Below are 18,341 nucleotides of genomic sequence, written 5' to 3'. Positions count from 1 at the left end.
CCAAACACAGAATTGAAATAGCACGGAAGTACCAGTGCCAGCTTCCCACATATAGAATAGTTACAACATCAGCATGGCAGCAGGTGTGCAAGCTTCCCACGCTTAAAAAAGATACATCAGCATGGCAGCAGGAGTGCAAGATGCACACACTTAGAGTAGATACATCAGCAGCAGTGTGCTACAGCATGCCAGCAGCGGTGCAAGCTTCCCACACTTAGAATAGATACAACATCAGCATGGCAGCAGGATTGCAAGCTCCCCACATTTAGAATCAATACAACAACATGACAGCAAGAGTGCAAGCTTCCTGCACATGGAATAGATGCAACATCAGTATGACAGCAAGAGTGCAAGCTTCCTGCACATGAAATAGATACAACATCAGCATGGCAGCAGGACTGCAAGCTCCCCACACTTAGAATAGATACAGCATGGTAGCGGCAGTGCAAGGTTTCCACACTTAGAACAGGTACCACATCAGCATGGCAGCAGCAGGTCAAGCCTCCTGCACGTGGAAAAGATACAACATCAAAATGGCAGCAGGAGTGCAACCATTCCACACTTAGGGCCAGATGTAGCAAACACTTTGCGACTCGCAAACGGCGAAAATCGCCGTTTGCGAGTCGCAAATGCGTGTTTGTTATGTAGAAATGCATTTTGCGAGTCAGAACCGACTCGCAAAATGCATTTCCGAGTCGCAAATAGGAAGGGGTGTTTCCTTCCTATTTGCGAGTCGCAGTGGTATGCAATTCCATTTGCGACCACATACGCGGTTGCAAATGGAGTCGCAGTTACCATCCACTTGAAGTGGATGGTAACCCACTCGCAAACGGGAAGGGGTCCCCATGGGACCCCTTCCCCTTTGTGACTGGACCCACAATTATTTTTTCAGAGCAGGCAGTGGTCCAAGGGACCACTACCTGCCCTGAAAAAATCAGAAACTAAAGGTTTCGTTTTTTTTTTCTAAGTGCAGCTCGTTTTCCTTTAAGGAAAACGGGCTACACTTGGAAAAAAAAAACTGCTTTATTTAAAAGCAGTCACGGACATGGAGGTCTGCTGTTCCATCCCCGTGAGTGCCCTGACTCGCTATGGGGTCGCAAATTGCGACCCACCTCATTAATATTAATGAGGTGGGTCTTTGCAACCCCATAGCGACTCGCAGAACGTGTCTGAGACACCTTTCTGCATAGCAAATTGCGACTTGCAATTTGCGAGTCGCACGGACTCGCAAATTGCAAGTCGCAATTTGCATCTTTCCTACATCTGGCCCTTAGAGTAGATACAACATCAGAATGGCAACAGGAGTGCAAGCTTCACACACTTAGAATAGATATAGCATAGCAGCCCCAGTGCAAGCTTTCCATACTTAATTTAGATGTAACATCAGCATGACAGCAGCAGGAGTGCAAGTGTCCACACTTAGAATAGATACATCAGCATGGCAACAGCAGTGCAAGCTTCTCACACTTGGGGACAGATGTAGGTAGCACTTTGCATGGGGCAAACTGTGAAAATCGCAGTTTGCGCCATGCAAAATGCGCATCGCGATGCTCATACACATTTTGCAAGTCGGTACCGACTCGTAAAATGTGAATGCGACTCGCAAATAGGAAGGGGTGTCTCCTTCCTATATGTGACTTGCACCGCAATGCTAAATTGCTTTGTGATCGCGAATGCGGTGTCACACTGGTGGTAAGCCATTCGCAAAAGGGAAGGGGAAGGGAAGGGAAGGGGTCCCATGGGACCCCTTCCCCTTTGTGAATGTTTCCAAAAATGTTTTTTCAGAAACCAAATGGTTTCGTTATTTTTTTGGTATTGCAACTCGTTTTCCTTTAAGGAAAACGGGCTGCAATACAAAGAAAAAAGAAAAACTGCTTTATTTAAAAAGTGAGTTCAGGGAATCTCTATGGGGTCGCAAAATGCGACCCACCTTATTAATATTAATACACCTTTCTGCATAGCAAATTGCGACTTTTTAGGGGTAAGAGGTATGTAATGGTATTGAGTGGTAAGGGTATATTTAGGGTTTAGGTGTAGGCAAGCGTATAGCCTGGTAAGGATAGTATTAGGGTTTTAAGGGTGTGTAAGTATATTGGATGGTGAGGATATTTTTAGGGTTTAGGGTGGGTAGGGGTATTGGGTAGTAATGGTGTTCTTAGGGTTTAGGGGTGGATAAGGGTATTGGGTGGTAAGGGTATTTTTAGGGGTTGGGGTGGCTAAGGGTATTGGTGGTAAGGGTATTTTAGGGGGTAAGGGTATTGGGTAGTTAGGGGTGTTTTTAGGGTTTAGGGGTGGGTAGAAGTATTGGGTTGGAAGGGATGTTTTTAGGGTTTAGGAGTGGGTAGAAGTATTGGGTTAGAAGGGATGTTTTTAGGGTTTAGGGGTGGGTAGAAGTATTGAGTGGTAAGGGTATTTATAGGGTTTAGGTGTGGGTAATGGTATAGCCTGGTAAGGATATTATTAGGGTTTTAAGGGTGGGTAAGGGTATTGGGTGGTAAGGATATTTTCAGGGTTTAGGGTACGTAGGGGTATTGGGTGGTAAGGGTATTTTTAGGGTTTAGGGGTGGGTAGACGTATTGGGTGGTAAGGGTATTTTTGGGGTTTAGGTGTGGTAAGGGTATAGCCTGGTAAGGATATTATTAGGGTTTTGGGGTGGGTAAGGGTATTGGGTGGTAAGGATATTTTCAGGGTTTAGGGTAGGTAGGGGTATTGGGTGGTAAGGGTATATTTAGGGTTTAGGGTGGTTGAGTTTAGGAGTTAGGGGGCGATAAGGGAAAGAGGCTTTCTTCTTTTAAGACAAAATGTCATCACAAGTAGAATAGCAGAGCTCAGTTACTGCCTGTATCCTTCACCCAGTGGTGTTCAGTGGATCAGTTAATAAAGATAAAGCAAGATGCTGCTGTAACAGTGTGGGGGTGCGGTCACTGATGCTACGTCGCCGAAGTCCTGGGATTTGTGAAATATCCAAGTATCACTCAAAAGAGTGCGCCATGCCCATGCAGCATCAGCAGCGGAGTGGCGAGGGTGTGGTGCTGATGCTGCATTTTGGAGCACACTGTTGCAAATGTGTTACTAAACATGGTGTGGCAGAACGCCGTCATTTACAGACAACATTTTCTGTTGAAATGGCCACCACATTGCGTAGACGTGCAGTTTCAGTGGTAAAAATATAGAGTGCACTTATGATTATGCAAGGAACGCGGGATTCTGAGAATAGTTATCATTTGTGCATCACCAAGTAAAATTTCTTTATTTGTTTTCATCCCATTAAAATCCGTCACACTTCAGAATTGCTGATATATTTTGAAAGTGTATAGTTAATTTGCATGTATTTAAAGTTGTTGTGTGTTAGAAAAAAACTGACATCCATCAGCCTTTCCCGTCACTTTCTGTACCTCATCAAGATTATATTCCCAGGTAACTTTTACAAAATCCTCTCGCTTTCCAGACAGAGAAATAAAAGCAAACACTAGTTTCAGAATAAGCAGCAGTTTGTCAGAAGCAGCTCTGAAGTGCCACGCTTCACGGGGTAGACTAATGCATTTTAATGCCTGTGTCTGCAGCACAGCACTAAACTGCATTGGTCACGCACACATGTTTCCCTGACAAGCTTTGGGGATCATGAGGCTCTCCACAAAAAAGCCTTGTGCCTGCAGAGCATGTTAGCCTGCTGGCGGGCCTGGAGGACTTGTTGTTATGGTGATGCGACACACGGAATACACTGCATCTTTCCCGTGCTCCCTCTCTGTGCCCCACCGGCCTCTATGAGACACACGTGTAGCTGTTGCTTCTTCCGGCACAGGCGGGGCTGCTAATTGTGCGTTCGGGTATGTTTCCTGTGGTCTCTGCTGAGTATCAACTTGTAGAACTTCAGAAGAGAGAAGGATCAGAGGTAATGTGGCGCTTTCAAGAATGCAGGAGGTAACTAATGTCATATTGATATGAAACAATAAACAGGCTAAATGGGCAGACGTGCAGCAATCTGTGACACATTGTGCCCAACTCTGCTACCCTGATGTGCCTGATATAATATAGGTCAGTGCTCAAGAAAGACTTAGAAATCTAAAAAGAATTCTCATTATGAAGTCACAACAAAGCTGCAGGTAAGTCACGGCTTAGTGGAGAAAACTGTCCAACGTAAAAGCAAAGCAACTCTGCTTAAAGGTTACACAACAAAATCCCGTCCCACCACATAGCTTTCTGGACATTTTTTGTAGGTTCAGATTTCTAAGGTGGGGGCTAGTCTTATAATGCCAGCAAGCACTAGACAGAAATGTACATTATGCCAGTCTAAGGCTGTCAGGCCATGTGCATACTCTCGCTGTCCTGACAGCAACCCCCGACCTACCTCACATGTAGTTATTTAGAGGGAAGGTATTTTTTGACTAATTTTCCCAATTACTAAATTTAAAAGAATATGGGAAGCTTGAAACTCTTGAGAGGCCTTATTAATATTAGGTCGTGTGATCAGCATTTGAACAATGTTTTGAATGGTGTCAAAGTACTTCCGGAATCTGAACCCTACTCTCCAGGATGTTCTTGTTTCTCATTTACAGAATCATGATGGTCTGTTGTCACAGAGTAAGACACCCTGAGTGAGGAGAGGATTGCTGACTGTGACTCTGTCTGCCTGCACTAAGCCTATGACTGCCGCCTGCTGCAGCAGCCCATTGCCCCCGCGCCCCCGGGCCAGTCAAGACTCCTCGCAGCTCCACAAAAGGGAGTCTGAAGCATCCCAAGCACAAAGAAAGGCAACATCACCCATGTGTCCCTTCTCGGTGAGTCTGACTGAAGTAGGAAAGCAAACTTCACAGAAGCAGGAAAATACATTTCATGTTTGTAGGTTTGGATGTTTTTTTTCAAAAGTTAAATGAGATAATTTGAGAAGCTTGCATAGTTCACATTTCTTTGTCTGACTATGAGGAACTCAATCATTTTTCATGCAGTGATTTGTGTTACTGATACCGTCCTGCTGCCTAGCTTTATAACCAATAGCACTTTACTTTCTGGGACCTGCATTTGCACTTTTCCCTGGTGAATTGGCTGTGAACCATATCAGGCCAATGCTAGTTTGTATTGCTGCATTAAATGCCTCAAGTCCAATATGATCTAATCACGTATATTAGCACCATGTTAAAGTGATCACAGTCCACATTCCTATTGTTATCAGTAAAGATAAATGTGTTTCTAAAGCAGCGTTATGTCTTCCAGGCTGCAACTGCTAGCTCCCAAGTAAACAAATGCCAGCTCTCCATTTATTTTATACACACTTTGGGCATGGTTGCGATTTCAGTGGACGGAAAAGCCCGACTGCCGAAATTCCACCAGGGAGGTTGCCGCCATAGTGGCTACCTCCCGGCTAGGCCCATTGCGAGATTCCCGCTGGGTCAGCAGGCAGATCCTCCGTTTTTGCCCGATGGCCCAGCAGGAAGTGGCCTGCAGCATTGTCTCTGGCTCGTAATAGAGCTGGCAGCAAAGCTGTAGTGCATAGAGTGCACCAGCACCTGTGACAATGTTCATTGTCTGCAAAGAAGACAGTGAACGCTGCGACAATGCTGGCTAGGGGGGCCCCTACACTGCCCATGCCCAGTGCATGGGCAGTGCAGGGGTCCTCCTGGGGCCCTCTGCACCTCTTCTCCGCCAGCCTTTTCATGGTGGTGTTACTGCCAAGAAATTGCTGGCGGAGAACGGGGTCGTAATCGCCAGGGCAGATTAGGACTGCCACAACCGCCAGACCACCAAGCGGACTGATCCTGGCGGTGCTGCCGGTCCAACCGCGGCACCACCGCTGCGGTCATAATGTGGCGCTCGGACCGCCAGACTTGTAATGAGGCCCATTAATGTTGGGGAGGGTGCACAATGGTGCAAGGCATAACTGCTTGTTTCTGCTTTCTACAGCGTCCCTCAAAGGCAATGAAAACTTACAGATGAGCACCCAAAAACTCAGAGATGTCACACATAAGTAACCTTAAACCGTGGCAACTCTGTACAAAACATAGCCTGACATTTGACCTTTTTATTTGAATGGGCATACATGCCAACCCTCCCTATTAAGACAGGAGACTACTGATGTCAAGGTTAGTCTCCTGCCTCCCAATTCCTGTGTGAAGAAACCTGATCCAAAGTTTTGTAAAACTTTCAAAAATATAATTTTGATGCCTGTCACATAAGCTCCAATCTCCCCCCTCCAAGAATTACCTCTGACATCAAATATTAACGCACTGTTCTTAATTTTTGGAGAGGGAGATTAGTGCATGCAACCGTGGCCTGTATTTAGAAGCTAGGGCAACGCCTCCTCACCTTTTGCCCCTAAAGAAGAGTGTCTGTCAGGCTGGTCAAAGGTCAGTCTGACAGACACTCTTCATTTTCAGGTCAGGCAGCCAGGATCTAGACATCCACTATTTGTGCAGGCTTTCATTGCCTCCAGGACACTTCAGCTTTAAGCCCTGAAGTGTCCTGGACCGAGCGTCAACCAGTGACACAACATCACAGAGTGGAGTGTGTTTAGCAGTCTCACTGACTCATCCCACTCTTTGACGAGGTTGGGACTGCTGCCTTTCCTCAGCCAATGAGGGAAGGCAGCAGTCCCAACCCTCCAGGGACCTCAGAGACTTAGGACTGCTGCCTTCCCTCATTGGTTGACCAAATGTCGAGTCCTAGTGTTCTTGGGAGCTCTGAGGCTGAGCTGCAGGTCCTTTTTTTTATTTTAATTTATGTGTGGATATATGTGAATGAGGTTTGTGAGTGGATGTGTGTGTGCATGCATGTGTGTGTGAATGAAAGAGTGTGAGTGTGTATGTGTGCATCCCGTTTACCACGCACTCCTTTACAATGATTTTTAATTGTAGAGGAATGCCTAGTGAAGGCATGTGTGGAACGACATGCGTTTTTTTCACATGCCCTACACCCACCCTCAAAAAACAACTACCCCATAGCCCCTAAAAACAAAATTACCCCGACCCCGCTCCCAAAAACCAACATCCGCCAACCCCAAAAACCAAACTACCCGATCCCCTACCCCCAGAAAAACAAACTACCCCAGCCCCCACCCCAAAAACCAAACTACCCCAACCACCACCCTGAAAAAACCAAACTACCCCGACCCCCACCTCAAAAAGAAATGACCCCGACTCCTAAAACCAAACTACCCCGACTCCCCCTCCCCACCCCAAAAGCAAACTACCCCACCCCCCAAAAAAAACTACCCCGATCCCCCCCACCACTCCCAAAAACAAAAGTACCCTGACCCCCCACCCCCAAAACAAAACTACTCTGACCCCCCACCCTGCCCCTAAAAACAGAACTGCCCCTATCCCCCCACCCCTAAAAAAAAAAAACTAACCCCACCCCAAAGTCAACCCCGAAACCCCTAAAACCCAGTATTTAATTTGTGCTTGTTGTTTCTGGTGCTGAGAACTGGCAGTTATTTTTGAGGGCCGGGGCTTATTCTTCTGCCTCAAGCAGTTGCTGTGAGCAAAAGACACATAAGGGAAAGACGAGGAAGGGAAAAACGAAAAAGCGTCACAAAGGGAGAAATCAGAAAGCTGCAAGAGTGAGCTGAAGGGGCAGGGTGTGGCTTTATATGGATTGAAGAGGCCCACGATGGCTTCAGGATTACGCCGCCTCAGTATTCCGCGTTCACACATTTAATTGCAGCAGCCCCGTGTTTAAAAGGAGGGCTTTGGGTACCTGCACCTTTTTATTTACAAATTAAGCACTGCTAAAACCTAACCCCCAACCCTGCCCGAGCCACACTAAGCTGATCACATCCTCTTACAATGCTGACTCCCTTTTTCTTTGCCTTAACCACCGGGCATTGTTTAGCACCTGGTGGTTAAGGGGAGAAAAAGGGAGTCGCTGTTAACGCAAGTTTGGTTTCTGAGTCTTTGTTCCGGATGTTCCCTGGGAGGTTGCCTCTGTTTCAGTGTGTCAGTGGAGAAAATATATTGTCTCTACAATTTTTTTAAATTCCCAGTTGCATGCTCTAAAATGTTGGCATGTGTGCATGTGATATAACAAAAACACAATTTAAAGGCATCTTTATAGCTCATTCACCCTCTGCACTCCGGCGTCGTTATATTTGGGGGTGTCCCAGCGCCTGTTGGTTTTGCCAGTGTCTGGTTTTGAACTGTTTTCCCGCCTGTATGTAAGTCTTGGTTTCCAAGAAGACGAAACTGAAAGTACTGACTGCAGATCCGCCCTTTACCCTGCCAGTCATCCTGCACTACAGTCAGTGAACATCCGGGCTCGGAAGGGAGAGCACAGGCGCTGCGAAGCTGTAAAAAAAACAGAAAAAAACAGAAACGGCATGAAAATTTGATCGTCACGACTGACAAAGATTAACAACAAGATGGAAGCTCTGGGCAGTTCGCTGAAGTCGCCTCTGAAACCGCGGGATCCGGAAAGCCTGGGCGGACTTAATAGCTGCGAGAAGGGAGGATCACCAGCTGGTAAGGACACCCCGGACAGAGGAGCCCCAGCTTTCTTGCATCATAGCCGCCCCTCTGTGATTCATTGGCCGCGTGCGCCACCCTCTGGTGTGAATATAGAATGCAAATAATGCTGGCATCAAAAGTCATGGAAATGCGTTTTCTCTGACAATAGTGTGTTTTGTTGCGGAATATTTAAACTGAATACACATTTAAGAGCACCCCTAAGGCTTTTACAGGCCAACTTACTGTTGCAAGGTGAGTTGGAAGGCTCCAGATACTTGTGTTCAGTGCAGTAGTTGTGGGATCTTTGCTGTTGGTTGTATGTGCAATATTCAAGGCACGAACTGGAACATCTGCAGTGTAGGTCTGGGAGTAATTTTAATTGTGCGGAGTATAAACAGAGGAATTGTGGTTCATTTTGCGTTATTCTTTGACAATGAACGATCATAATAATACAGTTACACTCACTTTCATAATTAAGAGTAATTTGGGGGAAACACCCTAGGGCAATAGCACATTTATGGAGCGCACGTAGCTACTTGCCCTGCTGTTTACGTTCTGATGGATTTAGCGCTGTGCCTTCTTCTGCCTATTTGTGAAGTGAGGGTAATTTTACAAAAAGAAACTAACACTAAGTGCCGGGAGTGGGTTGACCTGTCCCACTTACACTTTTAGTGAGCATGAGCAGTTGCTCGCGCTGCTTTGCATGTTCTGTTGCGTTTACCACTATTTTTTAGCACAAAATGCATCCTCGTCCTTTTTGGATGCAAGGGGGCTAACAAAATAGCGCCAAATGCATAACTACTCTTCTTGCGTAATTCTGCGTAGTTTTATGGAACATTTAGGTATATCCGTTACTACACTACACTGAATTACGCGCGCTGTGACCACCCATAATACCAAGTTGATAGAACGAGCACTGTTAAGTCTGGCAACGCCGATTCCTATTCTTTTAGCCCAGTGTAGTTGGCCGCCTGTTAAAGCAAGTTGTATACACTTAGCTGGAAGGAGAAGCCTCCACTTTAGGCTAAGATGCTTGCGAATTGCTGTGCTTAAAGACGGTCTGCTAAAGTATGTTTTTTAGAAGCCCTAGATAAACCTAGGCCTTCCCGAGAGGGTGCAGCGTGTCCTGTTGTACCCCGTGGTTTGGTGGTGTCTTTATAGGTGAGTCATGCTTTTGGAATGACATTATTATGTTTATTCTTAGAAAGCATTTTAATGTATTTTAGTTCCTTTTTACTTTTGTATTTTCAGTTTCATATGCATTCTAGGTGCACCTACTGTAATGGTAAGTGTCATTGTTTTACTTGGCTCTCCTTTAGGTACCTGCTGGTACAGTATTATCCAGTCTGAATAGGTATTCCTTACCTAACTGGTTAGTAGTGCAAAACGAGTCGTTCTCACACTTTCAAGGGAACTTCTTCATTGGAACACCCATTCTCTTCCTCCCCAGGAGAGTATTTTCTTTCACAAAAGTCTGTGAGTAACTCTCTTTAGGGGTGTAAATCCAGGCTGTGTAAATCTCAAATGAGTCTTTACACTCATAAAAAGGTCACTTGTCCAGGATAAGCTAAACTTGCAAATGCTGCTGTGAAGCAGGACAGTGTTGTCGATGATGCACCGCACTTGGTATCAGCGAAAACTGCACTTTCCTTTCAGCCCCTGTCCCTGCAGCCTGAGTGTTTGGCACGGAAGATACACCATTATCTGTGGCTTGTGGCAGTAATTCTGTGGCTTGTGGCAGTAAGGTTATGTTACCTGGAAATGATACAGGCCACAGCTGCTGCTTGGGTTCCCTTGTGGTACTCTGGTTGATGTTACTCTCAGTAAGTATTTGCCACTCAATTGCATGATACAGTGTTGGAGGGACCTCCTTAAAGACATGAGGGAAGGCCTCTTTCAATCCACCCACCCTCAGCGTTAACGCCAAAAAACAAATGTGAGGCAAAGTTGTCAGGGCATCAGGTCACATCAAGTGAGGCATTTTGCACCCCTTTGTTGACACCTCTTTGTTAACACCTCTTTGTTAACAGGTTAATGAGTGGCACTGCTAGAAGGGAGTCCCTTTGTTGACTGTTTGTGTGAGCTAGGCACAGAATTGTCCCTTCCCTCTGGCCCACGCATCCCACCTAAAAATGGATATTGGTGTTATCTACAGTGCTTAGCAAGGGCCAAACTGTGACACCAAGCTCAAAATGTCAATAAGTTGTTTCACTCCCGCCTGTCACAAAGAGGCCCCTCTGTACCACCCTGTGTTTCAGCTAGAGGTAACTTCCTGAGAATGTATGTGTTGCTTGAGTTTTTTCGCCCTTGTGTGCAGTTAGTTGTGAACAGGACGTGTCTTGCTGTTTGCATAGCTGGCAATGTGACCTCCCATTTTGCTGGCCCAATCACTTGAGAATTGCCACGTCTTCGTTCAGCTGTAGGAGGATCCTTTTCTGCTTTAATTGATGCTTTCCCTGCCCTCTTCAGAGGAGGAAGAACCTATCTGTTCCCACAAGTGAAACCTCAGCTCGATCCACTGGTGGACATGCTTGGCTCGGTCACCAGTCCGCCACAGGCCCGCTGAGCCTCACTCGCTGTAAAACCCGGGGCAGGGAAATGTAATTTATGAAGAACCATTGCCCTACTTTTGTCAAAAGACAACCGTCTCGGGACCCTTAATTCCGATATTAAATGCTTCTGCTAAAGTGTCATTCAGGGAGTCTCCTGTGCTGTGAAACCGAAGGCGAGCAGACATTGTAGCAATAAGCAAGCCTTCTTGCCAGGGTGCCTGCTTGCCTGAAAAATGCAAACGTATGCCACTGATCAATCTGCAAATGTAAGATTAAGCTTCAGTACAGGCTTTACTGGATGGAATCATTGCAAGCTTTGGGACTGCAAAGATTTACTCTTTTTGAGCGGTAGTGCAAGGAAGTTACCAGATGTGTTATGAAGTGTTTGCTTTTAAAGAACAGCCATATAAAATGTGCCTCATGTGCAGTCTGGATACTATTAAAAAATATGGCCCTCATTACAACCCTGGCAGATGGCGGTATTTTGGAGAAAGGTACTTCCAACGGGCTAGCGGGTGCCTTTCCACAAAATATGACATTGGCGGTTCGGCTTCTCTCCGCCAGGGCGGTAACAGCTGCCGTGCTGGAGGCTTCAGTCTCCAGCCAGGTGGCCGTCACTGTCCCACCCGTGGGATTATGACCCTGCCTACCGCCAGGGTTTTCGTGGCTTTCTGACCGCCACGAAAACCATGGCAGAAGGCAATCTCAGTGCCAGGGAATTTCTTCCCTGACACTGATAGGGGTCTCCCCCGCCCCCTCCCACTCTCCAGAGTTCTCCCCCATCCTCCCCCTTCCCCTCCTGTCCCCCCCACGATATACTCACACATTCACGCACCAACATACACACGCATACACACACTCATACCCACATTCGCCCATGCATGCATACATACATTCACACACACATCCACACATACTGACATACATACAAGCAAACACGCATTCACACAACACAACATACAGGTATACTCACACCCATTCATGCACACATGCATTCCACAAGCCACACACCCGCATGCACGCACACAGATACATACACCCTCACCCCCACACACACAACATCCCCCACCCCCTCCCCTGTCAGAGCACCCGACTTACCTGCTTGCAGGGGGTCCTCCGGCAGGAGATGGGCTGTGGCGCTGCTGCCAGCTGCAGCGTCCGCCAGCAGAACACCACTATGCCGTATCATGGATCATGATACGGTCTGCGGCATTCTACTAGGTGTGGCGCTGGTGCTGGCAGCAGCGCAACCTTACCACCGTCCGCTGCCACGTCCGTAGCCAGAATTCTGCCAGCCTTCTGGCAGAATTCCAGCTGCGGTCATAACATAGCAGACGGTAGGTAGCCGTGGCAACGGTGTTTTGGCAGCCGTCACCTCTGCGGTAGGTGGTCATTACCGCCATTGACATAACGAGGGCCTATGTTTTGGAAGCACCATTTTATCTTGTTGTGCATTCTGTAGAAGTCTATTTTGCACTGTGTTGAGTGCAAGTTTATAATAATTAATTACATAGTCACAGTGCTTTCTGTCACAAACTGACCTTGTAGCAATAAAAATACAAAATTCACTATTCTTCACCACACCAACCAAGATTTAAGTCTGTTGCTCTCTGTTTACACACTGACATTTGCAGTGCATTAACTAATAGAGGTTTCATAATGTACTATAGTGCATTTCAATTGATTAACTTAACATTTTATTAATTTATTTCTCATTTAAGCTGTGGGCTGTTTTATATGTAGCTACCTGAAGGTGAAAGACCAAAAAAAACTAAAGAGATATCATATTTTTTGGCCACACCTTTGATCCCGCCCCCACACATCCTGACCCCGCCCCCATTGCTTGCAGCATCACAGTTCCCATACTGTTTTTTAATGCACTGCGACCGCTGGTTAATAGGGAGAGTCGAGCCAGAGCTGAGCGAAGGGTCTGGCTTGGGTACAGGAGGCCGTCTTCAAGCTGAGAACAAGTTTGGCATGTCAATCTTGCAGCAAACATTATATGATCAAATATGATTACGATAATTAAAAAAAAGTGCATTCTTTGAACATGTTGATGTGGTTCACCTTAGTGCCTTAGAGTATGTATTGAGTCATTTTTGTTAAAACTGATGTTTTTCAAACATGACAATAGAAACAGTCATGCCTTCACCTTCTCTGCCAACGATACCATTAAACTAAGGGGCAAGACAGCTGTCATGTGCGACTTTGACTCTTGTTATACGTGGAACAATATTATAGTCTTTTAAATCAAACACAAGAAATGTTTTTGATGTCACATTGTGCAATTCAGCCACTAGACATATATCTCTTTCTCTCTTCTTTTGTACATCAACGGTTAATGCCTTGCCTTTAAATAGGTTAGAACTGGGGGGCAGCCAGAAGCAACACGATAACTCAACTCGTTTTGGGCTCGAGGATCTCAAGCTGAACCGGAGCCAGCCATTTACTTGAGGCTTAAGTGGTTTGCCTACCTTCAGTGCATGTGTGTGTGTGAGAGTTTTCACATGAATGTGTAACTTTATATGTGTTTGCATCTTCCTCTGTGTATGCCTCAAAGGCTGGAGTTGCATCAGCGTTTCAGAAAAGAGCGCTTTAGCAAAACTGTTCATTTGTCAGTTAATAATAGCTAAATGACTTTCTACCCAGGTAGGGTGTTAGTTGTGTCGGTACCTGTGTGTATGCCCATTAGGTCTAGAACAGGAGGGGGTGCTGTACATCTGAATACTGTTGGCAAAGCTCCTTCTGAGTCAGTGCTGGTTAGTAGAGGTAACACGTGTGCGTGTGGGGTGTATGTGTGCATGTGTGTGCATGGATTGATTATATTCACATCAGCACTGCATTCAAGGTTGCTAGCTGCAGGTCTTTGCTACAGACCTGTGGTGTGTTAGTCTTTCTGTCAGGTGTGGAATAGCAGGGGCTGCTAGTGGTCTGGGATTAGTGTATCCGCAGAGGTGTTTGAGTGTGTGTGAGGAGAAAACAAGACACAGTTGGGCCTGCTGAGGGTAAGGAGTGAATGTGAGAGTTCTTGCAGAACACACTCAGAAATAAATTGTAATGGTTTAATACAAGTTGGGACTCGGCTGCACGAGTAGAAATGCATGTTATTTCCAGCGGTGGTTTGCTCCTATTTACGATGGGGTAGCGAGAGGGGGATATTATAACAATAAAATAAAAAAGGAAAACACAGCACTTACCTTGGGATGGGCGTCCTCCTCTCTAGCTATCTCCTTTTCTACCGGGTCCAATGCACAACGGGACCCAGGAAACTGCACTAGCCAATAAAGTGCTGCCTTCATGCTGGTACCCAGCATGAACGCAGCGTCAGGATTAGTGGGAGCGGGGTCTCTCTGCACTCACCAGAGTGCTGGAGGCCCATGCCTTCTCGCGGGGTTAGAGAAGTTTACAGTGCGCATGTCAGGCTGGCTGTCGCAAGATGGCTGGCCAAACGGACCTGCGCACTTTAAGCAAGTGCGCAGCTCCCTGCTGCCTCTTGGCAGCAACTGCCCCGCTCCGCCCTAACACCCGGTTAAAGACAGGGTGCTGAAAAATAACCGGTTAAAGACAGGGTGCTGAAAAATAAAATGGTATTAAACAAAGTTTACCACTATTTTATTTTCCTGTCCTGGGGGTCGTTTTTCTTAGCGGGGCAAGGCTTCTTCGCTCTCGTTGAGGGGCCGCCCATGGTTACTTCACCGTTTACTGAGGATGCTGGAAGTCACAGCATCACTGTATGTGTTGGTCAGGAGAGTGTGCGAGTACGTGTTTGAGAGAGAAGGAGCTGGGGCTGCTGTATTGGTACTGGAGTGCTTTGTGAGTGTTCTGTGTTTGACTCAGGAATAAAATAATATTGAAAGCTGTAGGTATTTGCTAAAAACTAAAATCCATTGTCAGAGCTCAGGCCCGGACTGACCGTACCTGGAAACAGGCATTATCCTGGTGGGCTGGAAGATTGGGGGCCAGTCTTTCAGGGTTGGGGGCCAGTTTTGTTACTGGGTGGCGGTTTTTCAGCAGTGCTGCAATATGGCCCCCCAGTAACCACTGGTTCATCAACCCAAACACCCCTGCCCACTGACGCGGGGTCTGGTCTCACAAAATTGCCAGGGCTGCTTAGGTTTCCCAGTTCGGCCCTGTCTGAGCTGTGAGTGACGTGGCTGGATGGCAGGGGTGCTTTTAAGTCAGGAGTGAAGTACATTGTTTAGGAAGAAGGGTCATAGTGCTGGCGCTCATAGGGTTCTCGATGTCAGGAATGGTGCACGTGTTGGGCCCTGTTAGGGCTGAGTCCTGCAACTAAACTTGACAATACCTAACTAGTTGCACTGTATCCTGCATCTCATATATATGTATGTGTGTATTGTGAACCTAGCTGACAGACAGCGGGGCACTGCTCAGGGTCAATGTCAAGGATACAATGAGTGATTAGCAGTGTAGTTGTGTTCTGAGAGAAGTGGACTGTGCTGTGGTGTAGTGTTCTTAGACAAAGTGTCTCTTCAGCTCTTTTCTAAATAGGAGGCAGGTCCTGATGGATATTGTTACTATAGATGTCATTCTGGATCCATCATGCATCCACAGAGAACTGATGTTGCTTATTTTTTTTTTTATATTTCTTTGTCCTGGGTGTTAGCTTCATGGGTGCCAATACTCACCTTCCGGGGAATATTCCAGTTGGCACAGTCTCACTTTCTTTAGTAGCAAAATCTGTGACCAAGCTGTATTGTTTTTTGGCAATATACTCCTTGAGTAAAGAGTTGGTGTCCATGGTGAATCTGAGTCAATTGGTGTTGGCTGAAAGCTGTGGTTTATGTCCAGATTTATGTTATTGAGCCAGGATTGTTTGCTTCATTTGATGTATTAACACAGTCGCACAGTTTTCTAGTGAAGGATGTGCCAGATGCTTAATATCTGAATGGCGAAAGCTCACTTGTAAATTTGTATTGTTGTAATTGGACTCTTGCTCTAGGCAAGACTGCTGGTTTAAGGATGACAGTACTTATGTTTGTAGGGGACTATGCCAATCCTACAACAAAACGCAACTGTTGTCCCAACCCTTCCGGCTCACAAGCAGCACCTCACCAAAAACCTTAAACAGTCAAAGGGGATTTGTGGCCGCCTTTACGCATGGACTCAAAAGTGTGACATCTTAGGGAGTGTCGTGGTTAAATGGAGTTTACCCCTCTGTCACATTAACAACATGTCTCAATCACACACAGGCAATAAAGAAGATGCAGTAAAGTTTCAATAGGTTTTATTTTAGTAAGACTGAATGATTAATGATTAAGATAATGAACAGTGCAAGAAATAAAATGGTAAAAACAAGAGTCATTAATACAAAGACCCCCACCATCTTGTAATATCATGAAATACCATCAGGTTTGTGATACGTTCTGACACCTTAGCATATACGCCTAACCCATAACCTAGAAGAGAGCTAGGTGTGTTAAATCTCAAGCTGCCAATGCAATGTCCATGAGAAGAGCCCCCAATCCTTGTTACCTTGGAATGAGGTCTCTAGTTCAGACTCCGCAGGAAACCGAAGACTGGGTCAGTGTCAAGGCGATGTGCCCCATCGATAGCAGTGATGGCATCTGGTCAGAATCCCTCTGACTATCTGATAAAGTGAGGAGTATTTAGACAGATCTACTTGGACACCTGACGTAGGTTTGTTCCCAAACAATAGATAACAAGGTGTGCTTGGGACGGTAATTAATATAAACAATTCCCTCGACAGCATGAAGAGGGAAAGTACCTAAAGTGAACACCTATAGTTTGTTTGTATTGGTCGCCTGATCTTGACTCCTTAGTGAGGTGGCACTGATAATGCAAATCAAAACAAGGGCCTAAGTCAAAACAAGGCAGCCATCTTAAAAGAATTAATTAAATAAATGCGCTAAAACAGAGCAAGCTAAGTGGGGTAAAAGTCACTGGGTGACGGGGGCACGAGTCTGCACGCCACAGGCTAAGCCAACTCCTGTACCCCATTAAAACAAGCTAGGATTCACTGCAGTATGTAGGGGTATTTTATTCTGCATCGTGGAACACTTCTTATGTCACCATCTGTGGATGACAAGACGTAAGGAGGCCATAGGGAGTCTGGAATGAAACCTCTTCCGCAAGAAATAAGCATCAATATCAATACATTTTGGAGCATCTAAGCCAGGTCAGATTCTCCGGGTTACACCAGATGAAGAGGTAAAACAACAGCAGAGGTCCAGGTTCTCCCACTTCCGTCCTAAGCAGGAGTGTTGACCATTAGCTCAAGGTGTGTTGCGTGGACGGGTAGACACAAGGGGAGGGTTGTTATTATATGTGACCCTGCCTTTCATATCTAGATAGGATTATGTTGTCATTGTGTCCTTCTGCTCTTACATAACAACTTCCTGCCTACAGATAAAGGTAACCTGTAGATTCCCTGCTTGACAAATAGAGTCAACGTGTAAATTTGGCCGAGGCCTGTGTGCAGTGTGCCAGCTTGCCAGCATGAGCAAACAACAGAGAATAGACTTTCCCCTGAATTGGTTAGTTGCAAATAATCTTAATGAACCTTCTCTAGACCTCAGCCTTGACTTGCGCGACTTGTGCAGTCACCACAACATAATACTGTATGTGACCCCACTGCCTACAAATGGAGTCACTTCTAACCAAGGCGATTTGCCTCTCTTGGTGCTGAAGAGATTCCTGAAGGGACAGAAGCATCTCCTACATAAATTGCTAAGTTCAGCTTGGAGGAAGGCATGCCACTGCACCTTGGAGGCAGCAGATGTTGTCAGAGTGAAATAAAGTGATGATAGTGACGCTGTTTCGGTGGTTCATGGGAGAATGGCAATGATCTGCAAAAGTGCTGGTGATAATCTCTGGAGTAGCAGCTCTGAACTTGCATCCCTCCATCATCGAAATGAAAGATTTTGCTTCTGTCCCCTAGCAAGAGTCCTATCCTGTGCCACAGTCTTCTTCCCTAACCTCCATCACGCTAGGCATCTTGCCTAAGGCTCAGAATCTTCTCCATGGTGGTCTTTGAGGGTGTCTGATGGTTTCTGGGATTTATTAAAATTTAGGAAAGTCCAACACTAGTGACCCCCTGTGAGCCATTAATAAAAGATGTCCATATTCTGTGCCCACGTCTTCCTGCATTCAAAGCTATAGGTCCTACCCAGAATGATGCCCTAAAATCCTTCAGATCTTGGATGTGGACTGCTCTTGAAAAGGTTGGGTTCAGCAAGAGATCAGTTGGCTGACCTGCCCATAGACACATCTGATGTGCCTACCAGGCAGGACCGAATGCCTTTCTCAGTACTTAGCTTCTTTATAGGAGATGGGGTGGTAGGATGAGGGCATCACAGATAAGGTGGCATTTGAA

General features: G+C 46.1%; 1 protein-coding gene across 1 annotated transcript in view; it reads left to right on the top strand.

The window, feature by feature from the left end:
* Nucleotides 1–8,221: 8,221 nt before the first annotated feature.
* LOC138303611 (C-type lectin domain family 2 member B-like) overlaps nt 8,222–18,341 on the top strand; it is a 134,191-nt gene continuing 124,071 nt past the window's right edge. Inside the window, exon 1 of the mRNA XM_069242902.1 lies at nt 8,222–8,450. Coding sequence (XP_069099003.1) covers nt 8,351–8,450 — 100 coding nt within the window. The 5' untranslated portion in view covers nt 8,222–8,350. The remainder of the gene's footprint in view (nt 8,451–18,341) is intronic.

This window comes from Pleurodeles waltl, chromosome 7 (assembly GCF_031143425.1).
Source record: "Pleurodeles waltl isolate 20211129_DDA chromosome 7, aPleWal1.hap1.20221129, whole genome shotgun sequence".
NCBI classification, from domain to species: Eukaryota; Metazoa; Chordata; class Amphibia; order Caudata; family Salamandridae; genus Pleurodeles; species Pleurodeles waltl.
This window is presented reverse-complemented; position numbering and strand designations above follow the sequence as displayed.